At 43.1% G+C, this 27732-nt stretch overlaps 1 protein-coding gene across 4 annotated transcripts in view; it reads left to right on the top strand.

Moving 5' to 3' along the window:
- CNOT10 (CCR4-NOT transcription complex subunit 10) overlaps positions 1-27732 on the top strand; it is a 114396-nt gene that overhangs the window by 62488 nt on the left and 24176 nt on the right. For all 4 annotated transcript variants that reach the window (XM_085847486.1, XM_085847489.1, XM_085847488.1 and 1 more), the window contains 3 exons: positions 7906-8085; positions 18237-18314; positions 24646-24759. In XM_085847486.1, coding sequence (XP_085703612.1) covers positions 7906-8085; positions 18237-18314; positions 24646-24759 — 372 coding nt within the window. The remainder of the gene's footprint in view (positions 1-7905; positions 8086-18236; positions 18315-24645; positions 24760-27732) is intronic.

The following is a 27732-nucleotide window of genomic DNA, read 5'->3' on the forward strand; positions in this document are numbered from 1 at the left end:
AAATGGGGTAATTAGTTCCTGGGACCTGTGGCATCCAGGCTGAACTTTTCAAGGCTGGTGGAAATGTTGTACTTGTGTCATTGCATGCAGTTCTGTGCTCTGTTTGGAACACAGGCATTATCCCAACTGACTGGAAGAGGGGCCTTGTTGCCCCTCTCTGGAAAGAGAAGGGTGATCACCAGGATTGCAACAACTACCGAGGGGTGACGCTGCTCTCAGTGCTGGGCAAGGTCTTTGCTCAGATAATTCTTGATGGGGTTCATCACCATCTGCTTGAGCACCAGCGTCCAGAGCAGTCAGGCTTTACACCAAAGAGGTCAACGATTGACTGTATCCTTTCTCTTCGGGTCCTCACCGAACGTAGATGGCAGTTTCTGCAGGGGCTGCTCGCAGCCAATGTTTATCTCTGTGAAGCGTTTGATTTAGTGAATTGGGATGCCCTCTGAAGGATTCTCTGTCTTTGTGGGGTGCCACCAAAACTGATCAATCTGCTGCCTGAACTACACTGTGGTTCTGAGAGTGCAGTGAGATGTGGTGGTTCCCTCCCTGACTTATTTTCAGTTATTACTGGAGTTCATCAGGGGGTGTGTATTGGCACCCACACTTTTCATCACTTGTATGGAATGGATTCTGCGGAGGATGTCGGAGAGATCAAGTTGCGGTGCATCGTTTGGGAGTGTCAATAACTCCGCAAAGATGACTGCATCGTCTGCAAAATCAAGGCCGGAGCCTCTGGATGTCCTTTTGGGGCCCCTTGAGGTGCTGAATGAGGAGACTGAACCACTGGGATTACTGGTTTCCTGGGTAAAAACTAAGATCCAGGCTTTCGATGACATATTGGATACTGCTATCCTGTCTGTACCTGTTTGTGGTGAGGATGTTGAGGTCATGAAGAGATTCACTTATCTTGGCAGTGATATTCATGTATCTGCTGCCTGTGAGACAGAGGTCAATAGATGTCTAGGTCGGGCCTGGGGAGTTATGGATTCACTGTATCATGGGGTGTGACGCTGTTGGTACCTGTGCACGACGACGGAATTCTGAGTCTTCAGGTCCTTGGTGTTTCCAGTCTTGCTCTACGGATGTGAGACTTGGACTCTGACTTGGTATCTAAGATGGAGACTTAATTCCTTTGGTGCCAGGTCTCTTCGGAAAATCCTTGGCTATAGCTGGTCCGACTTTGTGTTCAATGAGCGGTTGCTTAGAGAGACTCAGATGAGATTTGCTACCTGTTTTGTCCATGAGCATCAGCTGCGGCTGTCTGGGCATGTGGCTCGTTGTCCTGACGCTGATCCTGCTCACAAGATTCTCTCAGCGATAGAGCTTCGTGAGTGGAGGAGGCCAACGGGCCGACTACGTTCCTCGTGGTTGCAGCAGGTTGATCGGCATCTCAAGGGGATGGGGATGGGCCAGGCATCTGCTTGGGGAATGGCCAGACGGAGGCCCCTGGAGTACCGGCAGAAAGTGGAAGCAGCGACGCACTGCTCCAGTGCATGCTCCTGTAGCTGACCCTGACCTGACCTCAAAATTAGTGATCAACAGTGACCAATGTCCAACAGACTTGTCAATGTGGTCTTGAGTAACCACAATGGGAATGCAAATCAACTTTATTGAGATTCTGAAATATATCAACCAACACAATCAGTTTGCTTTAAAAGAATTGTTTTTCATCCGCAGCTCCTTTCCAGTCCACCTCTGATGAAGAATCGTCATTTTACGTTTCAATTCCAGCTGTGCCATGACATTCCGAAACAGCAGCAAGACAGCCCTACCTCTATAATAGCATTGGGCCGGTTAGCCATCCCATTTGTCCAACACCATGGACATTGTTTCATTTTCATGGATGGCAGCATGAGACTAAGTTTAATTTGGGTGGTGAGCAGTTTCCTCCAGCAGCACAAAATCATTTATCATGTCCGATGATGCCCCTCTTAACCCCATCTTGTCCAGCCCCATGGCTTGACTACATCCAGGAGTTGGCCTTCATCCTGCAGGAAAAGTGGAACCACATCTCTCAAGCAGACATGAGCAAACTTATCAAAAGTGTGTCATCATTTGACTGCCTGATACGAGCTCCCAATCGATCATATCAATTAATAACAGTTCCCAATCAATCATATAATCAATTAGTAACAGGTTGGAGCACCGTAGGAGGAATGACCTGTTTTAATGGAAATGTAAAAAGGATCGATTGAACTCCCTCCACCAACCCCTCATGGCATACAAGTGAACCTTGCAGTCTAAATGTAGACTGCAACTTTCACTTGTATGCCATTTGTTTTTGTGCTGTTTCGGATAGAGGCAAACGACAGACAATTGTGCTTTCATTTTAGGACCGACGACACCCTGCAATAACCATATGGCAAAAAAGTGTGACACTTCAGTTCTCACAAAAAGCAGGTGGAGGTCCACTGTCCAAAGACTTTGGTACCACCCTTTTTGTTTTGCAGCACCACAGAATTATATTAGAGATCTCATAGAACACCTTAACCCACGCAGTCTTGAGAAAAAGGACATGTGACTTTATTGGAAGAAGAATAAGAAAAATAATCTCATAGTTCATCAGCCATGAGAGCGTGAGTGGCAAATTTGGTTGGTTGAGACGGCGTAAGATTTTTCCCAAATACTGCGAAATTGAAGGGTTTTTGGAAGTGTAAATGAGGCGATTTATATTCTACTATGTTCAAACGTATAATTAAATTGAATTGGAAGAAAGGTTTTACAGGCTGCAGAAAAAAAAAATACTCCGTTGAATCAGAAGTTTGCCGATGATGTACCATCTTTTATACCACCTTACTTAACCTCTTAAATTAATTAGTCATGCCTGCCTATTGTCCTTTATGACATCCCTAAAAACAGTAAGATTCCTGTTTGAAATGATTTTCAATTTGGTTTGACTGCGAGACAAGCAGACAGAGTAAAAAAATCGCACCCATGTCTAAAGGAAGCAGTTCAGTTTGGCATTTTTAATATAAAATAGGCAAAGCTAAGAAACGAACAAACCCCTTTCAAATCACCCTTTAGAATTACCCTTTAAAATTACCCTTTAGAATCACCCTTTAGAATCACCCTTTCGAATCACCCTTTAGAATCACCCTTTAGAATTACCCTTTAAAATTACCCTTTAGAATCACCCTTTAGAATCACCCTTTAGAATCACCCTTTCGAATCACCCTTTAGAATCACCCTTTAGAATCACAATTTAGAATCACCCTTTAGAATCACCCTTTAAAATTACCCTTTAAAATTACCCTTTAGAAACACCCTAAAGAATCACCCTTAAGAATCACCCTTTAGAATCACCCTTTAGAATCACCTTTTAGAATCACCCTTTAGAATCACCCTTTCGAATCACCCTTTAGAATCACCCTTTAGAATTACCCTTTAAAATTACCCTTTAGAATCACCCTTTAGAATCACCCTTTAGAATCACCCTTTCGAATCACCCTTTAGAATCACCCTTTAGAATCACAATTTAGAATCACCCTTTAGAATCACCCTTTAAAATTACCCTTTAAAATTACCCTTTAGAAACACCCTAAAGAATCACCCTTAAGAATCACCCTTTAGAATCACCCTTTAGAATCACCTTTTAGAATCACCCTTTGGAATCACCCTTTAGAATTACCCTTCATATTCACCCTTTAGAATTACCTTTTAGAATCATCCTTTAGAATCACCCTTTAGAATTACCCTTTAGAATCACCCTTCAGAATTACCCTCTAGAATTACCCTTTCGAATCACCCTTTAGAATCACCCTTTAGAATTACCCTCTAGAATTACCCTTTAGAGTCACCCTTTAGAATTACCCTTCAGAATTACCCTTCAGAATCACAATTTAGAATCACCCTTTTGAATCACACTTTAGAATCACCCTTAAGAATCACCCTTTAGAATCACCCTTTAGAATCACCCTTGGGAATCACCCTTGGGAATCACCCTTGGGAATCACCCTTCGGAATCACCCTTCGGAATCACTCTTCGGAATCACACTTCGGAATCACTCTTCGGAATCACACTTCGGAATCACACTTCGGAATCACACTTCGGAATCATACTTCGGAATCACCCTTCGGAATCACCCTTCGGAATCACCCTTCGGAATCACCCTTCGGAATCACCCTTCGGAATCACCCTTCGGAATCACCCTTCGGAATCACCCTTCAGAATCACCTTTTAGAATCACCTTTTCGAACCATCCTTTGGAATCACCCTTTGGAATCACCCTTTGGAATCACCCTTTAGAATCACCCTTCATATTCACCCTTTTGAATTACCTTTTAGAATCACCCTTTAGAATCACCCTTTAGAATTACCCTTTCGAATCACCCTTTCGAATGACCCTTTCGAATGACCCTTTCGAATCACCCTTTCGAATCACCCTTTCGAATCACCCTTTCGAATCACCCTTTCGAATCACCCTTTCGAATCACCCTTTCGAATCACCCTTTCGAATCACCCTTTCGAATCACCCTTTCGAATCACCCTTTCGAATCACCCTTTCGAATCACCCTTTCGAATCACCCTTTCGAATCACCCTTTCGAATCACCCTTTCGAATCACCCTTTCGAATCACCCTTTCAATCACCCTTTCGAATCACCCTTTCGAATCACCCTTTCGAATCACCCTTTCGAATCACCCTTTCGAATCACCCTTTCGAATCACCCTTTCGAATCACCCTTTCGAATCACCCTTTCGAATCACCCTTTCGAATCACCCTTTCGAATCACCCTTTCGAATCACCCTTTCGAATCACCCTTTCGAATCACCCTTTCGAATCACCCTTTCGAATCACCCTTTCGAATCACCCTTTCGAATCACCCTCTAGAATTACCCTTTTGAGTCACCCTTTAGAATTACCCTTTAGAATCACAATTTAGAATCACCCTTCAGAATCACCCTTAAGAATCACCCTTTAAAATTACCCTTTAGAATCACCCTTAAGAATCACCCTTAGGAATCACCCTTAGGAATCACCCTTAAGAATCACCCTTAAGAATCACCCTTAAGAATCACCCTTTAGAATCACCCTTTAGAATCACCTTTTAGAATCACCCTTTGGAATCACCCTTTAGAATTACCCTTCATATTCACCCTTTAGAATTACCTTTTAGAATCATCCTTTAGAATCACCCTTTAGAATTACCCTTTAGAATCACCCTTCAGAATTACCCTCTAGAATTACCCTTTCGAATCACCCTTTAGAATCACCCTTTAGAATTACCCTCGAGAATTACCCTTTAGAGTCACCCTTTAGAATTACCCTTCAGAATTACCCTTCAGAATCACAATTTAGAATCACCCTTTTGAATCACACTTTAGAATCACCCTTAAGAATCACCCTTAAGAATCACCCTTTAGAATCACCCTTTAGAATCACCCTTGGGAATCACCCTTCGGAATCACTCTTCGGAATCACACTTCGGAATCACACTTCGGAATCACCCTTCGGAATCACCCTTCGGAATCACCCTTCGGAATCACCCTTCGGAATCACCCTTCGGAATCACCCTTCGGAATCACCCTTCGGAATCACCCTTCGGAATCACCCTTCGGAATCACCCTTCGGAATCACCTTTTAGAATCACCTTTTCGAACCATCCTTTGGAATCACCCTTTGGAATCACCCTTTGGAATCACCCTTTAGAATCACCCTTCATATTCACCCTTTTGAATTACCTTTTAGAATCACCCTTTAGAATTACCCTTTAGAATTACCCTCTAGAATTACCCTCTAGAATTACCCTTTCGAATCACCCTTTCGAATCACCCTTTCGAATCACCCTTTCGAATCACCCTTTCGAATCACCCTTTCGAATCACCCTTTCGAATCACCCTTTCGAATCACCCTTTCGAATCACCCTTTCGAATCACCCTTTCGAATCACCCTTTCGAATCACCCTTTCGAATCACCCTTTCGAATCACCCTTTCGAATCACCCTTTCGAATCACCCTTTCGAATCACCCTTTCGAATCACCCTTTCGAATCACCCTCTAGAATTACCCTCTAGAATTACCCTTTTGAGTCACCCTTTAGAATTACCCTTTAGAATCACAATTTAGAATCACCCTTCAGAATCACCCTTAAGAATCACCCTTTAAAATTACCCTTTAGAATCACCCTTTAGAATCACCCTTAAGAATCACCCTTAAGAATCACCCTTAAGAATCACCCTTAAGAATCACCCTTAAGAATCACCCTTAAGAATCACCCTTCAGAATTACCCTTTAGAATTACCCTTTAGATTCACCCTTTCGAATCACCTTTTAGGATCACCTTTTAGGATCACCTTTTAGGATCACCTTTTAGGATCACCTTTTAGGATCACCTTTTAGAATCACCTTTTAGAATCACCTTTTAGAATCACCTTTTAGAATTACCCTTCATATTCACCCTTTAGAATTACCCTTTAGAATTACCCTTTAGAATCACCCTTCAGAATTACCCTCTAGAATTACCCTTTCGAATCACCCTTTAGAATCACCCTTTAGAATTACCCTCTAGAATTACCCTTTTGAGTCACCCTTTAGAATTACCCTTTAGAATCACAATTTAGAATCACCCTTTTGAATCACACTTTAGAATCACCCTTGAGAATCACACTTCGGAATCACCCTTCGAATCACCCTTCGAATCACCCTTCGAATCACCCTTCAAATCACCCTTCGGAATCACCTTTTAGAACCATCCTTTGGAATCACCCTTTGGAATCACCCTTTAGAATTACCCTTCATATTCACCCTTTAGAATTACCTTTTAGAATCACCCTTTAGAATTACCCTTTAGAATCACCCTTCAGAATTACCCTCTAGAATTACCCTTTTGAGTCACCCTTTAGAATCACCCTTTTGAATCACCCTTCAGAATCACCCTTTAGAATCACCCTTTGGAATCACCCTTTGGAATCACCCTTTAGAATCACCCTTTAGAATCACCCTTTAGAATCACCCTTTAGAATCACCCTTTGGAATCACCCTTTGGAATCACCCTTTGGAATCACCCTTTGGAATCACCCTTTGGAATCACCCTTCGGAATCACCCTTTGGAATCACCCTTCGGAATCACCCTTCGGAATCACCCTTCGGAATCACCCTTCGGAATCACCCTTTGAAACCCTTAAGAATTAAACACGTTGCATGAGTTTGTTATTCTTCTTTTTTGATGGTCAGACTGAAGGAAGGACAACCCAAATATTGAAGCAGCTTCATCGCTTAAATATTACTGTACCTCGCTCCTCTGTGTGCATGTGCGATTGGGACAAGATATTCCGTACAATTTACCAAATTCATCGTCAAAGTACTCCTAACCTGCAGGTTCGTTGTCGATTGTTATTCAATATATAAATTCAATTGAAATTAAGTAGTTCCTCGATCAGAAACTGACCAGACAGTGAACCAATTACTTAACCATGCTTTCCACTATGTGTGGGGTAAAGACTGCAGAAATGTGCAGGAATCATTAGAGAATTGAAGTTGTTTATATAATTAATTAGGATCCCATTTTAAATTGCATGTATCTGAGAAAGAGTCAAAGCAATGTTCGACTTGATCCAGCTTTCAAGACGTGCGACCATAATCACAAATATGTTTCCATCCTTTACACCGCCGGTAAATGTGTTGCATCAGACATTTGTAACTCACCCACTCCATCTTATGCTTGATACAGACCTTCCTCACTCATTACTGCTCACTCACCTTTGACCTGATGAATCTCAAATCGATGTTTGGCCGAAGCGCACCATGATAAGTAAACGTTTGACAAAATGAACGCCGACGTGCTTTAATGTACTGCTCGTTAGTCGGAGAGGATTACTGATATTGGTCTCCTTTGTATTGTCCTTTTATTGAAAATGATAACGATTACTTGTCATTTAATTTTAATTTTTTTTTTTTTGGTCTACAGCTCCGACGCACAATCGTCTGCTATCCCCGTTGCCAGCTTGGAGTTTGCAGGCCTCTGCTTGCGTAACTCGCTATTGCTGTTGCCTGAAACACCGGCCGAGTCTCCATCTGTTACAACTGACATTCCATCTACTCTAGGGCCAGCTTCCAATACCAGCATAGACGGCACCGAAGCGACCAGGTCAGAAGAATGTTATTGCTGTTTACCTTTTTTAGTGTTATTTTGGTATTTTGATGCACCTCTGTCTTTTGTGAACCTTTTGTGAATCCAAATGGATACTGAAACATTTGATGTGTATTATTTGTAAAATTGCTGCAGTCCTTCACATTGTCAAAGGAAGCAGCCCCATTTGATCATCTGGCAGCAAACATTGAGGTTTATGGTAACTTGTTTTAAGTCAGTTGGTTTGAAGAGAGGGCTAGCAAGGAATCATGCAGCCTGGAAAGCAGCCAGAAGGTGAACCACTGTTTACACATGCAAACATGGAAACGGCCGTAAAATGATGATGATGATGATGATGATGATGATGGTTTGGACTGTTCATCATTTCCTTCTGAGTACATAGGTCATGAATGTCGGATCCCAGGTTACAGAGCGAACACACAGAACGTACAACCAGGGGAGCAGGAGGCAAGAGGGTTGGGAGAGGGAAGAAAAAAAACAGTGTGGAAGAGACATGAGGAGATCTGTGGAAGGGAGAGGGATGGTGAGGGGTGCACAGCGTAAACAAGATCACTACAGGGACTTTCAGGTCCTTACATGATGGGGACTTTCAGGAAGGAAAGCAGGGAATTTGATTGAAGGAGGTGGGTTTGGGATGGATTAGCGGGGTAAGAAAAGGTCATGGTTTTGGATGGGGGAAGACAAGAGATGGTGGTGAACAACTGTTTTGAACACCTGGAGGGAAGAAAAGGATTGTCGAGAGTGTGGGAGTTTGTTCCAAAGGTGGGAAAAAAGAAGAATGAAAGAGTGAAGGTGAGCAGTGATTCTCGATATTGGTAGTTTTACCAGAAGGGGGGTTGCTGGTGGACCTTGAGCGCCCTGCAGAAATATATAGGGGGGGGGCATTCCATGTCAAGTGTACACACCCTCCCGACACTAATACCTCATTTTCTCCCCATATGTTGGTCATTTATTCACTTGGGTGAAAAAACTCAAAATTTCAACTTTTAGACCTGTTTTTTAGACAACTTTTAGAATGGGCCCATCGGGCCCCATTTTAGGGCCCCCCAAATTTGGGCGCCCCCCGCTGCCCCACAATATTCCAGAGGCCATATCACAGGTTGTAGTGGTCCGATTTGGCTGATCTTGGTATCAAAATGCTCGTAAAAGCGAGATCTTTGGAATCGCGTAAAGTAAAATCACTCCGAAACAGTAATTCAAAAAGTTATAGTTTGGGGCGCCCTTTGACCTTGGGCCCCCGATCCCCAGCCAAACCGATGGTCCCCGTTTTTTTCGTGTGAGAATACCCCTTCATATACTCCAACACCTCAGCATAAATGAAAATGGGATCTCAATGGGTTCAAGTGTGATGATGGTTTTATTGTTCGGAGACTCGGGTGCTGGACACACAACACGCCACAATACATAGCACAATATTTGAACACAAGATTTCCAATACACCATATCAGTATATTATACGTACATTTTCCACATGCACATGCAGGAACTGGAAGCGACACTGGTATGAGTAAGAGTTTTTCCTAGCATAGTATAGTCAAGATTTTTTTGCCAACCAATGTTTTATTTGACAGCTGTTTCTTTTTTACTGATTGTGTAGGTTCTACCTGTAGCAGTTTTTGGTTCTACAGAAAGAAGTATATCAGAAATGTCTAAAATGCAGTGATTTTCAATGTCAGGAAAAAATAAACTATTTGCCGGCCCGTTTGGATGAAGAAAATTCACTTTCACTTTATGAGTGTCCTGAAAGGCTTCCATGATGCAGGCAAGCCACCATTTCCATCATAGTGCACTGTGACATAACCTGAGAGTTTCCCGTTAAAAGTTGGTGTCGATTTTGAAATAGCTGACTCGATACGGTGTTCCTCGCTAAGGCTGAATTTGCTTACTTGAAGAGCAGTTTCAGAAATAGGGATGAAAGCATGAAGTTTTTGAGTTCCAGCTATGGTTTTGGCCGTTTTTAACCTTTCTTCCAGATTTCGTTCTTCCTCGTCATACACCTCTTGGATCCCGTAACCGAACTCCATTTAATTCAAACCATTTTCAGCAAAGGCGAAAAGATCTTTTGGAGAAATAATTTGACTGTCGTAAGGTCTACGCAGGCTCTCACGTGTTGCTTCTCGTTTGACTGTACCTCCCACGCCATCTGAAGGGCCCTTGCCAGGACTTGTGGCAAAAAATACCATTTTGCATCAATACCATACTCTGATTTGTGATGAGATAGGTTTATGAAGCCTTTGCAATTCTTACATTGGCCAGCGCAACCGTCTGAGAAATAGTAAAGTTTCTTTACATTTCCAAAGCTAGATTTCAAGTGTTCAATGAGCATTCTTTGGAAGAGGTGGACTGAGACAACGTCGTGAGTATTGCATTCTGATTTAATCGTGAACGAATCGTGGTTTAATTTGCCATCATCCGATTTGAAATAGTAAACCCAGTGGTGAATTGTCGCTTGAGAGCAGTTCCAATGGAATCCTTGGGCCGCATCCTGTACAACAAACGAATAGTTCTCCGAGAAGTCTCCAATAATGACGAATTCTGCTTCACCGATTTCGTCTTTCTTATTTTTCAGAAACTGAGATTGGGCCTTGACAATGAAATCATGTCTCACGAATTTCACTGCGCGCTCACAGAATTGATTAATGAATTCTTCCAAAGGCAGTACCATGGAGCTCAGTTCAGATCTGTTGGTGGATGTCCACCATTTAAACTGAATTTCATCAATATCCTCTAGTTCATAAGCACTCAGTAGCTCGGTTTTGGAGTCTTCAATTAATGGGAAACTTTCACAAGTTCTGAAATAACATGCCGGTTGTGCTGGGCTACAAACTATGTGTGCTATCACATGATGATAGCTAGGAAGTTTGGCTATCTGTGGCATTTTGGAACCAAACATCATGAGTTTCACATTTTGATGTATCGTACATACACATGTACACTGTGTGTACCGCCTGAACCGGCCAAGACGCACTCCGAGGGACGGAACATGGCGAACTTCGCGAATCCAACTTTCAAGCCAGGGTTCTTCTCTTTGAATTTCTGAAACAGTTCCTTGAGATTGTTTAGTACCAGGCGCTTTTGAATTTTGTCTTTTCCATGTTCATTCCTGACCACCACACAGTCCTTTTTTCCCGGCAATATTCGGCTGACTTCATCACTTCGGTAAAATTCGGTTACGGCGGATTTCACTTCGTCAGGCAATATTTTACCCTGTTTGGGATTTGGAGACGATAGCATACCATTTTCTTTCTCTAAATTTTTGGCTTGCACAGCCATTCTTTGGGAGCAACTGACTTCACTCATCATCCCTCTGATGCTCATATACCTAGCAAATATTGTCAGTATACGTATTTTCTCTGAACGGCTCGAAACAACGTATTTTTCTTTCAGGCTTTTGATCACCTCTGGCATGCAGTTTTCATCACATTTTGACGCTGTATTTTGTGTTCTCTCCCAGTGCTCGGTCCAGCAACTAGTTCTAATTTCTTTCGCACAGAATCTTCCACTTTACTTCGCTTTTCAGGAACGTACCCTGGGTTCCTTTCCGCCTTTCGTTTGTCGAATGGGCTTTCGCCTATCATCGATAACGACTGGTTTAATAGGTCAACTTCTGCTTCTCGCTCAAAAACCTCCTCGTCCTCATCTGTCGAAATAGATTCTGCAATGCCTTCGATAGTACCTTCTGATGATAATTTCAAACTGGTCGAAGATGATTCTTCAATACGCTCTGGTGACAACTGAGCGTTTTTTTTCTGCACGAAGTACAAATCTGTCATCTTTTTTCACCTTTCAAGAAAATTTCATCAACATATCATTTGACACATTGCGAAGATCTTTTCGTTGTTTCGTTTTATGGCAGCTGAACGGATCGCAACAGTATTTTCAGAACTCCTTTCGATTTTCAGTCGCCATGCTTACTGCAAAATATGCAAAAACTGAGATTAGCCCATTTATAACTTAATTCAATGATGGTTATACAAAAAATGTACACTTAATCAATAGACACAATAGGCAGAATAATTTTTCGCAAATGATGCTATATATATATATATATATATATATATATATATATATATATATATATATATATATATATATATATATATATATATATATATATATATATATATATATATATATATATATATATATATATATATATATATATATATATATATATATATATATATATACACACACACACATACATACATACATACATACATACATACATACATATATAAAAGTCCAGAGATGATGATTGTCAATATCAGACATAAAGTCGCCTGCCAGCAGGTGACGTCATTGGAACGATGACTGCAAACGTCGCCCAATGTCGAATCAAGAATTATTAGTGATATGTGGACCCCGAACAATAAAACCATCATCACACTTAAACCCATTGAGATCCCATTTTAATTTATGCTGAGGTGTTGGAGTTTTTAAAGGGGTATTCTCACACAAAAAAATCGGGACCATCGGTTTGGCTGGGGTGGCGGGGGCCCAAGGTCAAAGGGCGCCCCAAACTATAACTTTTTGAATTACTGTTTCGGAGTCATTTTACTTTACGTGATTCGAAAGATCTCGCTTTTACGAGCATTTTGATACCAAGATCATCCAAATCAGACCACTACAACCTGTGATATGACCACTGGAAGATTGTGGGTCAACCGGGGGTGCCAAAATTTGGGGGGGGCCTAAAATGGGCCCCGTTGTGCCCCCAGGTCTGAAAATTGACACATAATGTTTTACCGTGGATACAAACACTTGTACAAAAAAAAGAGTGAAATCTGAGACAATGTGTCAAAATTTCACTGAAAAATGTGTACACTTGACATGGAACGCCCCAGGGTTGGTGAGGAGCATATTTCAGAACAGAGCAGGGGGGCAAGGCCGGAGAGGAGACGGTAGAAGACAGAACGACCACCGACCTGCCTCCGGTGAGAGAAAGATACCCAAAGACTCAGTCTCATCGCGGGAGATACCAATGATCTTAGATGTCTTGGTTTCCACACCATGGAGCCGAGAAAGGTGAGAGGCAGGAGCACCAGCCCAGAAGAGAGAACAGTACTCCATCAGGCTGTGGACGAAATATTTGTATGTGGTCAGGAACTCGGGTCTGCCCAGGAAGGACTTTGCATGTCGGAGGATGCGGATGTCCAGTTCGGCGACTGACTTTTGGAAGCCATCTTGGAAATGTGGCTTTCCCAGGAAAGATCATGACAGACAGTGTGACCCAGAAGCTTGAATGAAAGGATTTATTCAAGAGGATTGTTGAGAAAGTAGATTGGAGGGAGGGGGGGGCGTGGTTTCCACACGGTCCTTTAAAAGACACATAGTAAGAGTGTGAGATTTGTCCAGATTGGAAGACATGTTCCACATGTTGGACCAGTTTGTGATTTTTATCCAGATCTGCAGAGAGTGAAGAGGCTGCTGCTTGCCAATCTGAGGGATGACAGATGGTACAGCAGAGGGTGGGGTCATCAGCAAAGAGATAAAGAAGATTTTCCAGAGAGTTGGAGAGAGCATTCATAAAAACCAGAAAAAGAACATGGCCCAGTACACTGTCATGAGGAACTCCAGCCTGGACAGGAAAGGGGGATGAGAGAACTCCATTAAGGGCCAAAAGTTGGCTGCGATCGGAGAGTAAGTCTGTGAGCCATGAGTGGAGATGGCCTTGGATACCCAAGGAAGAGAGTTTGGTGAGCAGGGCAGGGTGCCAGACCGTGTGAAAAGCACGTGATATGTCTAGGGATGTGACTGATTTCATGTCCGGCATTGAGGACCTCCATCCATTGTTGGGAGAGTAGAAGCAGCACATCCAGGGTCGAGTGATCTGTTCTGAAACCAAATTGATGATCGCAAATCAAGCCATTGGAGAAGAGGAAGGATTTAATGTCTGAAGCGATGATGGATTCCATAACCTTGCTGATGATTGGGAGAAGGTTGATTGGTCTATCGTTGCAGGGATCTGTTTTTGCACCTTTTTTATGCAGGGCAGTAATGTTTGCATCCAAGCAGATGGCAGATGACCTTGAGCAAATGAGAGAGTGAATAGAACAGAGAGAGGATGAACAAGAGCAGAGGAGTAGGTTTTTGGGACACGTGGGCTGATGCCGTCTGGACCGGTTGCAGAATCTGAGTCGAGGTTTGATAACAAACTCTCCAAGAGATTTATAAGCAAGCTCGGAGTTTAGGCATTCAGCCTTTTCACGTGCAGTGTCAACTGTGCGGCCATTTGAGGTAAGGGAGGGGATGGAGGGCATCATGCACCAGCAACAGACTTAACTAGACACCACCAGGATTTGGAGGAGGGAGACAGGTTTGAGAGTTAAGAATTGAGATTAGAAAGATGTTGTTTTCTGGCTCTCCTCAGGGTAGACACACACTTGTTCCGAGCTTTGTAGAAGGAACTGAGATTGCCTTTAGTTGGATTAGCCTTCCATGAGGTGAAGGCACGTTTTTTTCAGGACGACTGCCTTACCACAAGCTTCAGTGAACCATGGGCGGGAGGAAGGGGAGGACAACTGAAGACGTGATGGGATAAAGATGTGCATGACAGAGAGCAAGTTTCTTTGAAAGAATTCCCCATTCATTGTCTGCTTGCGTCATTGTAATTCTTGTAATGATACACTGGTGTTCCCGTGTCCTTTTTTGCACATTTAATATATGTCGAGGCTCTTCGGTGAACCCAAAGTCGTCGTCATTGTATCGTCTAAAAAAAAAAATTTTGTTACACATCCCAGGAAGTTGAACTTAAATTACATATGGTCTCCATTTCACAAGTGGTAAACTGGATCCAAACTACAAAGCATAAACTTTGCTCAAAGTAAAGACTTACTTCTGAGTGTTCTGGGACGTTATAGTGGTGTGGAAATTATTGAAGTGTTCTGATGTGTGCTCGCAGTGGTTAACAGAGGAAATTGATGTAAAATTTGGAGGAACGCTCATGGACAGCGAGAACGTTGAACAAATTATGGTGAGGGCATGTGTGGGGTACGGACAGCAAGTGTCAATGGATGGACCGAGTGTGGTACAGCTTGGTAAGAGAAGAGTGGTACCGAGTTCAGTTTGTAATTTGCTCACCACAAGTGCCATCTTGAGAATTATTGGCAAAGGAAAATATAACAATAGAACTTCCATTTCCAAATTTTACATTTTATCATGATTTGGAATCTTCAAATGCCTGTTAAAGGCAAATAATTCAGAGAGAATGCTGTTAGGGTCGTGTTAGAGGATGTTAGGACAACTTGCTGTAGTACTTCACAAATCGAGGCTTTATGTGAGAGTGGCCAGACGGAAGCCACTCCTGAAAATATAAGCACATGACAGCACACCTGGAGTTTGCAAAAAGGCACGTGAAAGAATCTGAGAGCATGAGGCAAAAGCTTCTATGGTCTGATGGGATGAAAATTGAACTCTTTGGCTTGAATGCAAAACGCTACATCTGGCGGAAACCGAGCACATCTCATCACCCATCTAACACCATCCCTACCCTGAAGCACAGTGGTGGCAGCATCATGCTCTGGAGATGCTTTTCAGCAGCAGGGACTGAGAGAGTTGTAAGGATAGCGGGAACAATGAATGGAGCCAAATACAGCAAATCCTTAAGGAGAACCCGCTTCAGAGTCCAAAAGACGTCAGACTGCGGTGAAGATTTACGTTCCAACAGGACAACGACCCCAAGCGTACAGCCAAACCAACACTGGAATGGCTTCAGAACAAGAACGTGAACGTCCTTGAGTGGCCCAGGCAAAGGCCAGACTTTAATCCCATTGAGAGTCTCTGGAAAGTCTTGAAGATTGCTGTTCACCGACGCTCCCCATCCAACTTGACAGAGCCAGAGCAAATCTGCAAGGAAGAATGGGAGGAAATCCCCAAATCCAGATGTCCCCAAGAAGACTTGAAGCTTTTCCCTTTTTCTTTCCTGGTGATGCCGTATGCTATAATTGGCTGCAAGGTTAGGGTTTTCGAGAGAAAATGGGAGTATAACGTTCTCACCACAAAATATGGCCGAGTGAGGGGAAGGTGGAGGGACGGGGGGAATTTAGCTGTTTCATAAAAAGTGATTGGGAGGTGCAGGCACTCCAGCCTTTGTGTTGGATCATTCCCTGGGCTAAGTTTGGAGTAAACAATGTTTGAAGTTGTTCCACTTCGGGGGATTCTTACTGTTAATTATTTATTCTGCCGAGAAACTGGAGGGAGTGGGGCATGGGTGGGGGAAGGCAGAGGCACAAGTCAACTTTTGAAATTGTTCATTTGGGCTTTTTGATCTTGTTTGCTTTAAAAAAAATCGTTCACTGGTACAATTCCTGGGATTAAATTGTTTTTTTGGGGAGGTATTTTAAATCTTAAGCTTGGTGTTGGCTTAACGGTTCAAGGTGGCAGGCTTAATATTGTTGTGGAGCTGGGCGTTGGCGGCGAGCACGACCGCGAGGTGGAGCAGTAGTGTCGGCTCCACCGAACACCTGGAATCTAGATCGTGCTTCTCGGAGAACTCTGAAAGGCACGGGTACCTTACAGGACCGTGAATCGCCAATAATTCGGCCGTGTGGAATAGGGTTAATTGCCAACTTCAATATAGCTAAGTATCCAAGCGGCTACCGGGGAATTCACACCCTCGGCGGGCCTCGAGCGAAACGAGCCGTTATCGTGCTCGAACCGTGCGTAGCCTGAGCGGATGGTTACCAAGACCTGTCGGTCCAAATGCACAATTTACCGTTTCCCAATTTCCCAACACGCTTCTCGGAGAACTCTGAAAGGCACGGGTCCCTTACAGGACCGTAAGGGACCCGTGCCCTACACAGGACCTTTCATTGCTAAGCCAATGAAAGAAACAGAAAGGAGCTGATACATTCAACAAAAGGGGTATTCATTTACAGTAGGCAGGGAGTGGAACACAGAAGAACAGAGTTATCCGACCATAAGAAATGCAGTCAATGTACAAGCAAAAGCACTTATACAGTTGCTACTTAAAGATGGGCCCATACACAGACACACACACACACACACACACACACACACACACACACACACACACACACACACACACAGGAATGGACCCGTCGGGTCTTTATTGAAGCCTTCCAGCTCGAGGACAGGTGAGCTGGAGACCAGTGCCTGTGCTTGGACCGATCCACCTCGTGTGGTCTTTGACGATCCGGTTTGGCGGGACTCGAACCCGCAACACGATGCCGCTCCAGGCACCAGGTACCGCACTCTCCAACCGGCCATGCACCAATCGACCAAGATCAAGGAGAACATCAGAGATGACGATGATCCAGCTCAGCGGGACTCGAACACGCAACACGATGATGATGACCACCATGACGACCACCACGACCCTTTTCACCACCTAGCCTGGCGTCCCTTTTTATTCCTTTTTCCTCCAGGGTGAGCAAATCGCCGTCTGAGGCGCTCTCCACCCTCATTGGACGAGGCGTCGTGGGAAAGTCGCTCTCTGTGGCAATCTCAACCCTATTGGCCGGGGTGCCGTGGGAAGGTCGCTCTCTGTGGCGTGATTGGACAAGGGGCACGCCCCTTCCTTCCTGGGCGGAGTCCCGGTCTGAGGCAATGGAAATCTCCGCCCGCGTACGTGGCCGAACGCACGTGGGCCATGGTGTCGTGTGTGAAGTGAAGTGAAGTGAAGGAGGTTTGTTGTAAATGAAACTCCGCAGCGCACACATGTAATTCCCATTAGATACAGGTAGGGGGCCCTAACTATAAACACACACTTACCGATATAACTGATCTATAAGGACCTGAATGTTGAGTGCAGTAAGCTCGAAAATTCGTAACAATATCTCGGGGTGCTGAGTTTGAGCCCCTGTCATGTCATTAAAATAATGCCAGGTGGGTTTATTCAGCCTGTCATCCTTGTGAGGTTGGCAAAGCTGCAAAATGAGTGCAAACTTACTGGGAAGACTGAATCATTGGAGTATCCTGTGTTGGAATGATGACCCATCTGGTATTGTGTTCCCAAGCCAATGGAAAATGTCTCAGCAGGCCTACGTGTCTGAAGACACCAAAGGCGTGGTTTTCGTCCTCTTCTTCTTCTACTCTTATTTATTATTTGATTTGTTTAGCAGATTTTCACATTTTCTGTGAATGAAACATTCATTCCTAATATTATATTTGTTTTGTGCCGACAGCAAGGGCCAGGACACAGAGCTGAGTGTCCCAGCCCTTCCGTCGTCGCCTCTCCGTCGGCAAGAGGTGGAGAGTTTGCGGTGAGCGTACATCGATCTGTTTGTGGTGTATTCCTGTATTGCTGTCTTTTCATTATACTTGTGGACCCAACATGTTCGTCACTTGTAAAGACTCGTGTAATGGAGCCTGTGAATTTGCTTCCAAAGGTCTCCATGTAACTGGGATTTTCCTCATCCTAATATTAATTTGCAATTGGTCACTGGCTTTGACACCAATACATCGGTTTCAAATGAAGCACCTCACCACCATTAGAGCACTTAAATTACATCAGATGTGGCAATAAATGTGAATTGTTGCTCCCAGCTTGCCGGATCGATGACAGAAGACATCATGTGCATTTTTTCCACCTCCATCCCAACCGCATTTAGAATCCCGTGCGGACACAGCCACTTCGATAATGTAAATATATAATACGAACAAATTGTCTATGTGTGTGTCTGCCAAGCAATTATCTTTTTTTTTCTTTTTTAATACTTCCACTTATTGTGGTGGCATGATTTCATGCTTTCAACTGGCTATGATCAACGGTGCATCACCACTGATGCAATTCCCGTGTTCCCAGTTCACTGGTACTCATTTTGCTGACCTCGGAAGGATGACAGGCTGAGTCAACCCCACCTAGTGTTAATTCAGCGGCCGACAGGGCTTAGGACTCCGTCACACCTTGACGTTTTAGCCAGCGTATGACAAGGTATCAAAATGTATGTAAAACGCTGCCGTACGCTGAACTATTGATGTTTTTATTTTCCAGTTTTGGACGTATTCATAACGAGTTGGACGTATGCATAACTTGTTAGTAACGTACACAGAACGTTTCGATAACATATAGATAACTTGTATCAACGAATGCTGAGCGTGTTGTCGGCGTTCACAACCTATGCCCAACGATAGTCGAACTTATGCATAGCGCGGCAGCGTATCGCTGACGATCACGTGGCGTAGGCTATTAATAGGCTGCGGCTCGACGATTCAAATCATAACTGCACTACACATCGAAGTGTCAAGCCGCTGTCACACCTTGAGGTTTTAGCCAGCGTATGCCGACGTATGAAAAATTTGCCGAATACGTTATGGGTAAGTTTTGTTTACGTTAATAACACGCTGAAGCACGCTGGCATACGTCGTAGTACGCCGAGTACGTTGACACATTTTCAGCATGTTGAAAATTTTTCGACGTACTTTGTGTATGACCCACGTTACGCATACGCTGGCCATAAGTTGTAGGCACGTTACGCGATCATTGACACACGTCGACACACGTTACTTGTACATTACTCATCAGTCAAAACACGTCGAGGTAATGTTTAGTGTACCCGAAACTTATTTCTTACCTATGAGTAACGTGTTGTAGGCACGTTACACGATCGTTGACACACGTCGACACACGTTACTTGTAAGTTAATCATAAGTCGAAACACGTCGAGGTAATGGATAGCGTCAGTGTTCCAGACTTTTTTTTCTTCGGTATGATGGTGATGTTGACACTTAGATTTCTGGTGCGGTTATGATTTAAATCGTTGAGCTGCAGCCTATTAATTGTATTATGTTATAACCGCACCAGAAATCGAAGTGTCAACATCACCGTCATGCCGAAGAAAAAAAAAAAACAAAACCAGGGAGTCTGGAACACTGATGCTTACCATTACCTCGACGTGTTTCGACTTATGAGTAACTTACAAGTAACGTGTGTCGACTTGTGTCAACGATCGCGTAACGTGCCTACAACATGTTACTCATAGGTTAGAAATAATTTTCGGGTACGCCAAACATTACCTCGACGTGTTTTGACTTATGAGTTACTTACAAGTAACGTGTGTCAACGATCGCGTAACGTGCCTACAACTTATGGCCAGCGTTATGCGGAACGTGTGAGTCATACGCTGGCATACGTCGAAAAATTTCAAGCATGGAAAATTTGTCTAACAGCTCGGCGTACTACGACGTATGCCAGCGTACTACAACGTATGCCAGCGTGCTCTTAACGTATACAAAACATACCCATACGTGTTCGACGTGTGCCAGCGTTTTAGACAAATTTTTCATACATCGGCATACGCTGGCTAAATCGTCAAGCTGTGACAGGGCCTTTAAACTCAGGACCCTAAGATCCCAAGCCCACTGTCCTAACCACTAAGCCAACATCAGGCTTAAAATATCAATCTTGGATAGAGGACTTTATAATGTCTAATGCTACATATCTGATGCAAGAGCATTTATTGTACCTTCAAACGTGGCCACGATCGGTGAGGAACGCTTCTGATTGTTCATTGTCAAAGACTCAATGAAACCCAAAGATTACTTGTTGGCTCACCTGGACTTCATTCAGGTGAGCTTATGTGATCGAGCTTATGTCCGTTGGTGAGTGAGTGAGTCAGTCGGTCAGTCCTTTAACACTTCAGTCATTATCGCTTGAATGAAGCAGCAAATTTTGATGAAACTTGGCCACAAGCTTCATCTCTGATGCCCAATGAATGTATTGACCACATCAAATTCTGCACTCAATAAGAGGGTCTATGGGGGGGGGAGGTGGGGGGATGACCCCCTTCCCCAATAGGTATTTGCTCTCTTCGAAACTCCACACAATGCAAGCATTTACAATGGCAGGCAAACAAGTATTTATATGGAGAGAAAACAATGGAATGATCTACTCTATACTGCACCTTCAGAAAGTATTCACACCCCTCGACTTTTGTCACATTTTGTTGTTACAGCCTGAATTTAAAATGGATTAAATTTAATTTTTTTTCTCACCAATCGACATGAAACACCTCATAATGACAAAGTGAAAACATTTTTTTTTAGAAATTATCACAAATGAATTAAAATCTGAAATTTGTTATCAATAAGTATTCAACCCCCTTGCTATGACACTCCAAATTGAGCTCAGGTAACATCCAATTTATTTTGATCATCCTTGAGATATGCCTGGTGTTGACTTAATGGTTATGGTGGTGGGCTTGGGATCCTCGGATCCTGAGTTCAAATCCCACTCGGCTGTTGAATTAATACCAGGTGGGGTTCACTCGGCCTGTCATTCTTCTGAGGTCAGCAAAATGAGTGCCAGCATGCTGGTATCCTGTGTCGGAGTGGTGACCTGTCCAGGATTGTGCCCAATAGCCAAGGAGACTGCTTAGGCAGCACCAACGCTCTGCACAGTATGGTCCCAATGGATGGATGGATCCTTGAGATGTCTCTACAACTTGATTGGAGTCCACCTGTGATCAATTCAATTGATTGGACATGGTTTTGAAAGAAACACACCTTTCTGTATGAGTCCCACAGTTGAAACTCCATCATGAAGTCCAAAGAATTGTCTGTTGAACTCAGATAAAATTGTGAGGAGGTATAGATCTGGGGGAAGGGTAGAAAACAATATCCAGTGTTGAAAGTTCCCAAGAGCACAGTGAGCTCAATCATTAGCAAAGGAAAAGAATATGGAACGACCCAGACTCTTCCGAGAGATAGCCGTCCAACCAAACTGAGCAACTGGGCAGGAAGGACTTTGGTCTGGGAGATCAACAAGAACCCAATGACCACTCTAACAGAAATACAGAGTTTCTTGGCTAAGATGGGAGAAGCTGCCAGGAGGACAAGTCTCTGCAGTACTTCACAAATCTCGGCTTTATGTGAGAGTGGCCAGACGGAAGCCACTTCTGAGAAAAAGGCACATGACAGCACACCTGGAGTTTGTAAAAAGGCATGTGAAATACTCTGAGAGCATGAGGCAAAATATTCAGTGGTCTGATGAGATGAAAATTGAGCTCTTTGGCCTGAAAGCAAAGTGCTACGTCTGGCAGAAGCTGAGCACAGCTCATCACCCATTTAACACCATCCCTACCGTGAAGCATGGTGGTGGTATCATCATGCTATGGGAATTCTTTTCAGTGGCAGGGACTGGGAGACTTGTAAGGATAGAGGGAACAATGGATGCAGCCAAATACAGGACAACGACCCCAAGGTTAAAGGCAAAGCAACACTGGAATGGCTTTTGGACAGAACATGAAAGTCCTTGAGTGGCCCAGCCCAAGCCCAGACTTGAATCCCATTGATAATCTGTGGAAAGACTTGAAGAATGCTGTTCACCGATGCTGTCCATCCAACTTAATAGAGCTAGAGCAAATCTGCAAGGTAGAATGGGAGAAACTCCCCAAATCCAGATGTACAAAGCTGTTAGACATACCCAAATTCACCCAAAGCTGTAATCGGTTCCAAAGGTGCCTCTACAAAGTATTAACTCGAGGGGGGGGGGGGGTTGGGATGGGCTCAATACTTATGTAAATTTAATGTTTCAGATTTTCATTTAACTTGTAAGAATTTCTAAAAACATGTTTTCATTTTGTCGTTATGGGGTATTTTTGGTAGATCGTTGACAAAAAATTTAAATTCAATTCATTTTGAATTCAGCCTGCAACACAACAACATGTGAAAAAGTCAAGGGGTGTGAATACTTTCTGAAGGGACTGTACTGGAGACTAGATGGGGATGAGTCTGTGTATAAAGGAGAGCGGGTTTCTGTGAAGAATTCCCAGGCTGAGTTCATATCGGGGGCGGTCGATATAGGAGACCAATCCCGAAGAGAGATTCCAATCCACTTGAGAAAACTGCTCTACTTGCCGGTGTTGAGGCAGCTCTCTGCTATTAGCCAGAGAGATGTTGACTTCCACAAGCCGTTTTTTATATGCCTGATTATATATATATATATATATATATATATATATATATATATATATATATATATATATATATATATATATATATATATATATATATATATATATATATATATATATATATATATATATATATATATATATATATATATATATATATATCGAGGCGTATTATGTGATACCCGTTTTCTGTCCGTTCGTCTGTCCGTCCGTCTGTTCCTGTCTGCACTGTAACTCCCAAAGTTTTCAATTTTCACGTTTCATATTTGGTACATACATACAGACTGTGGAGACGGTGTGTCGCGACATATGTTCGTCATATAAAGTGGTTGCCATGGCAACCAGGATGCTGTTTTCCATGTAGTAGCACAATTCTGTATATACCTTCTTGTTCGGGCGTATATTGTGCTCACTTGAGCTCTTGTTTTTTGTTGACTTTGTCTGTGATTAAACCGCATCCACTTGCTTACGACTTGGTGACTTTAACCACTCGACCCCGGTGACTTTTACACGGTAAACGTTTTTTTAAATTATTATGAAAAACTCGTCCTTATTGACGGGAGGAATAAGAAGCAGGACTTGGAGCACCACTGTAAACCACAAAGAAACAAATAAACAGACACTTTGTGAATCGTCTTACTATAATTCACCATCTGTCCGTCTGTCTGTCTGTTCCCAGGTACCACAAAAACGGCTGAACCGATCGCAACCATTTTTTGGGTGTTTAATCCTGGGACCCCTTGGAGTAAAATAGGCATAACTATATAATAATAACATGACCCCCTTGACGTCTCCCGTAGGGACCGGGTGCTTCTACTATATAGAATGATAAACCGGAGATGTATGTAAAAGTCTATGGAAAGAGCACACCAATGACAAAGACGACGACAACAAGAACATGTGAAAGATCCTTCATTTTCTGGCTGGTTCACTTCATTGTTCTTCATGATCGAGACTCTCACATGTTTAACCTCCACCGGATGTTTCCCGGGCTGGATTGCACATGACTGCATTGTACAAAAGGGGTTACTAAAAAATACCGGCTCACACTTTACAATCATCCCCAGTGTTTTCAATCTGTTTATTTTTCTTATCCCTAAACCTGATCTATCCCCTGCGTTGCCTTATCATTTAGCTGTCCCTTTTTAACCCCTAACCAATTACCCCCACACTATCCCTGAGAAAGAAGACACACGATTGTGTTTTTTTTTTTACAATCGTCCGACAGTAATCATGTACTCCAAGTCCTGATTTCACTTCCTCTTGTCCATGTTGACAGACACTGATGCCTCCGAACGGCTTTGTGTTCGCGATTTATGTTGAAACTCCATCATCGGCTTTAGATCACTGGGGTGGGGAGCAGGATGGATGGAAAAGGGGGGAAATCTAGATTAATCTCAAAAAATTAAATGTATGAACATTATAAAGTTAATTTTTTTGGATACTCTAGTTGCAGGCGTAAGTGCTTTCATGCACTTTAGTTATGATGGTTCATGACGTGAAGGTTGAATTCTCATGTAGAGTCCCGACCGTTCTGTTAATGTGTACATTGTCTTCTAATACCCCTTTCACTTTGGTCATTTTTGTACAAGGCCTTCCACAAGTCTTTGAACCCATAAGATGAAGTATTTGTATTGTTCTGGATAGTTGCATCTTTTGTTTTGTTTTCTTGGTTCACCAGATGTTCTGCACTCGTGTGCAGCACTTACGTTGCACTTGGCCTTGGAGACAGCTTGCTCGCTCTGCAATATGCCGAAAAGCTCCTGCAACAACCGAAGCTCTCTGGATCCCTACGGTGAGCTTATCCTCATGAGTCCCAATTCATATCCATCTTCTCACGATGGTGTTTTGGACTTGAAGCTGAATGGTGTCTTTTTTTTCTTTCTTTTTGATCAACAGCCCGAGAGTATCATTTGGTTGGCATGAGTATCGAATTAGTACAGATTGATACAGGATAAAACTTTGTGGTGAAACGCCAGCCTTTTCTTGATGTACGTGTGCCGCAGGGTTCCAAAATCGAATCCATTTCTTACAACCTTTTATCACCTGAACTCATGATCTTGGTGTCTTTTGTTATCCTCCTATATGCAGTAATACCAAGGTTTACATTGCCCCGTGTAATGTCGTTTCACAAATACGTCGTCTGTTAATAATACCACTTCTCGGTGTTCGTCATCTCAACTCACACTTGCGTCGTTTTAAAAGCCACACCTTTTATTGTCGAGTGTTTTCAGAACTCACAACATTGATAAAGAACCTGGAATACATCGGCAAAGTACCAAATCAGGAGATTGCAAAATCGCCGAAAGATCTACTGTGCTTTACTTTGCACGTAAAGAAATATACTGTACTGTAGATTGGCAACGAGGCATTATAAAAGTGTAACCTGAGAAGTGAAATTAGATGTTATTCGTCGAATGGATGCCAGTGAACATGCTCTTGATGTTGCCAGGTTATTAAGTTTGCCTCCAATGTAGAAAATGCCTGGTGTTGGCTTTATGGTTAGGGTGGCGGGCTTAGGATCCTCGGGCCCTGAGTTCAAATCCTGCTTGGCTGCTGAATTACTACCAGGTGAGGTTGACTCGGTCTGTCATCCTTCTGAGGTCGGCAAAATGAGTACCAGCTTGCTGGGATGATTGAGCCATTCGAGTATCCTGTGTCAGAGTGGCGACCCATCCAGGATTGTGCCCAACAACCCAGGAGACGGCTTCGGCAGCACCAATGCTCTGCACAGAGTATGGTCCCAATGGATGGATGGATGGATATATAAATATGCCGACATTTATAGAAGAAGAAGAAGAAGAAGTAGAAGAAGAAGAAGAAGAAGAAGAAGAAGACTTACCACCAACTTTGACCGCTTACGGAAGAGGTTAATTACCTCCACCACCGAAGGTGAAGGAGGTTATGTTTTCACCCCTTTCTGTCTTTGTCTGCTTGTTTGTCTGTTTGTTTGTGCATAGGATATCTTAAAAAGTTGTGGGCGGATCCAGATGAGATTGAGTGGACAGGTTCGGTGTGTAACAAGGACGAACTGATTCGATTTTGATGAGGATCCAGATCTGGATCCGACTGCTAGACTTTTTAAAGTGATTCTTCAACATTAAGAGATCGGGCGAAACTGATATATAGCCTGATATGTCAAGAGGTTGTGGACAGATTCGGATGAAATTTTGTGGACATGTTGGGTGTGTGACCACAAGAAATTGATTCAATTTTGGTGAAGACCCGGATCCAGATCCGACGACTAGAATTTAGGACCAAATACGATACAGTACTGTATTGGAATGATATTTCAAAAATGTATTGGGCCCGATATGTTCTCGTGGATCAGGCATTATGTGGTGGAGGTATGCGCTCCACCGAGTGTCCTAGTTTTTATTTAAATAAGTCTGGTAATTGACTTTATGTTATTTATGCGTATGTGGACTTGAATATAGTTGTCATTAATCAAACAAAGAGTAATAATATTGGTAAAATGTGAAATATAATGCATGAAGTTGTGACATGAGGAACTCATCCCCCCACTGATTCATTAATTCTTATGAGAAAAATTACTTTTATATACAGTCCCTTCAGGAAGTATTCACACACACACACACACACACACACACACACTGCTTGACTTTTTCACATTTTGTTGTGTTACAGCCTGAATCGGAAATGGATTAAATTAATATTTTTTTTGTCACCGATCTCCACAAATTAATTAAATATAATTTTTTTTTTTTTTAAACAGCCTTTTTACAGCCATTTTTCCCTGCTGAGTAGGGGTTAGCTTTTTGCAGGCTCCATGCAATCATGGTTCCCTTCTTGAGGAAATGTTTTTTTTATGGCTGGATGCCCTTCCTGACGCCATCCCTGGTTGCCTCTTCCGACACACAGGGATATGGTACACCTATTCTAACCGGGACCAGTACACTGGTACTCATTTCGCCAACCTCAGAAGGATGACAGGCTGAGTCAACCCCCTGGTGTTAATTCAGTATCCAACGGAGCTCGAACTCAGGACCCTAGTTTCCCAAGCCAGCCACCCTAACCACCAAGCCAACACCAGGCTTAAGTTAATTAAAAATTAAAAGCAAAAATGTCTTGCACCAATAAGTATTCAACACCCTGAGTTAATACTTCGTAGAAACGCCTTGGCAGCAATTAAAGCTTCGCGTCTTCTTGGGTATGTCTGTCTCAGCTTTACACATCTGGATTTGGGAATTTTCTCCCATTCTTCCTTGCAGATTTGCTCAAGCTCTGTCAAGTTGGACGGACAGTGTCAGTGAACAGCAAACTTCAAGTCTTTCTGCAGATTTTCAATGGGATTCAAGTCTGGGCTTTGGCTGGGTCACTCGAGGACTTCCAGGTTCTTGTTCTGAAGCCATTCCAGTGTTGCTTTGGTTGCATGCCAGGAGTCATTGTTCTGTTGGAACATAAATCTTTGCTGCAGTCTAAGGTGTTTTGCACTCTGAAGCAGGTTCCCCTCAAGGATTTGCCTGAATTTGGCTCCATTAATTGTTCCCTCTATCCTGACAACTCCACCAGTCCCTGCCGTTGAAAAGCATCCCCATAGCATGATGCTACCACCACCATGCTTCAGGGTCGGGATGGTGTTAGATGGGTGATGAGCTGTGCTTGGTTTCCACCAGACATCGCGCTTTGCATTCAGGTGAAAGAGTTCAATATTTGTCTCATCAGACCACAGAATATTTTGCCTCATGCTCTTAGAGTCTTTCACATGCCTTTATGAAATCTCCAGGTGTGCTGTCCTGTGCCTTTT

The sequence above is a fragment of the Eptatretus burgeri genome, chromosome 11, assembly GCF_056783735.1.
Source record: "Eptatretus burgeri isolate ZD-2024b chromosome 11, Ebu_testis_v1, whole genome shotgun sequence".
NCBI lineage: Eukaryota > Metazoa > Chordata > Myxini > Myxiniformes > Myxinidae > Eptatretus > Eptatretus burgeri.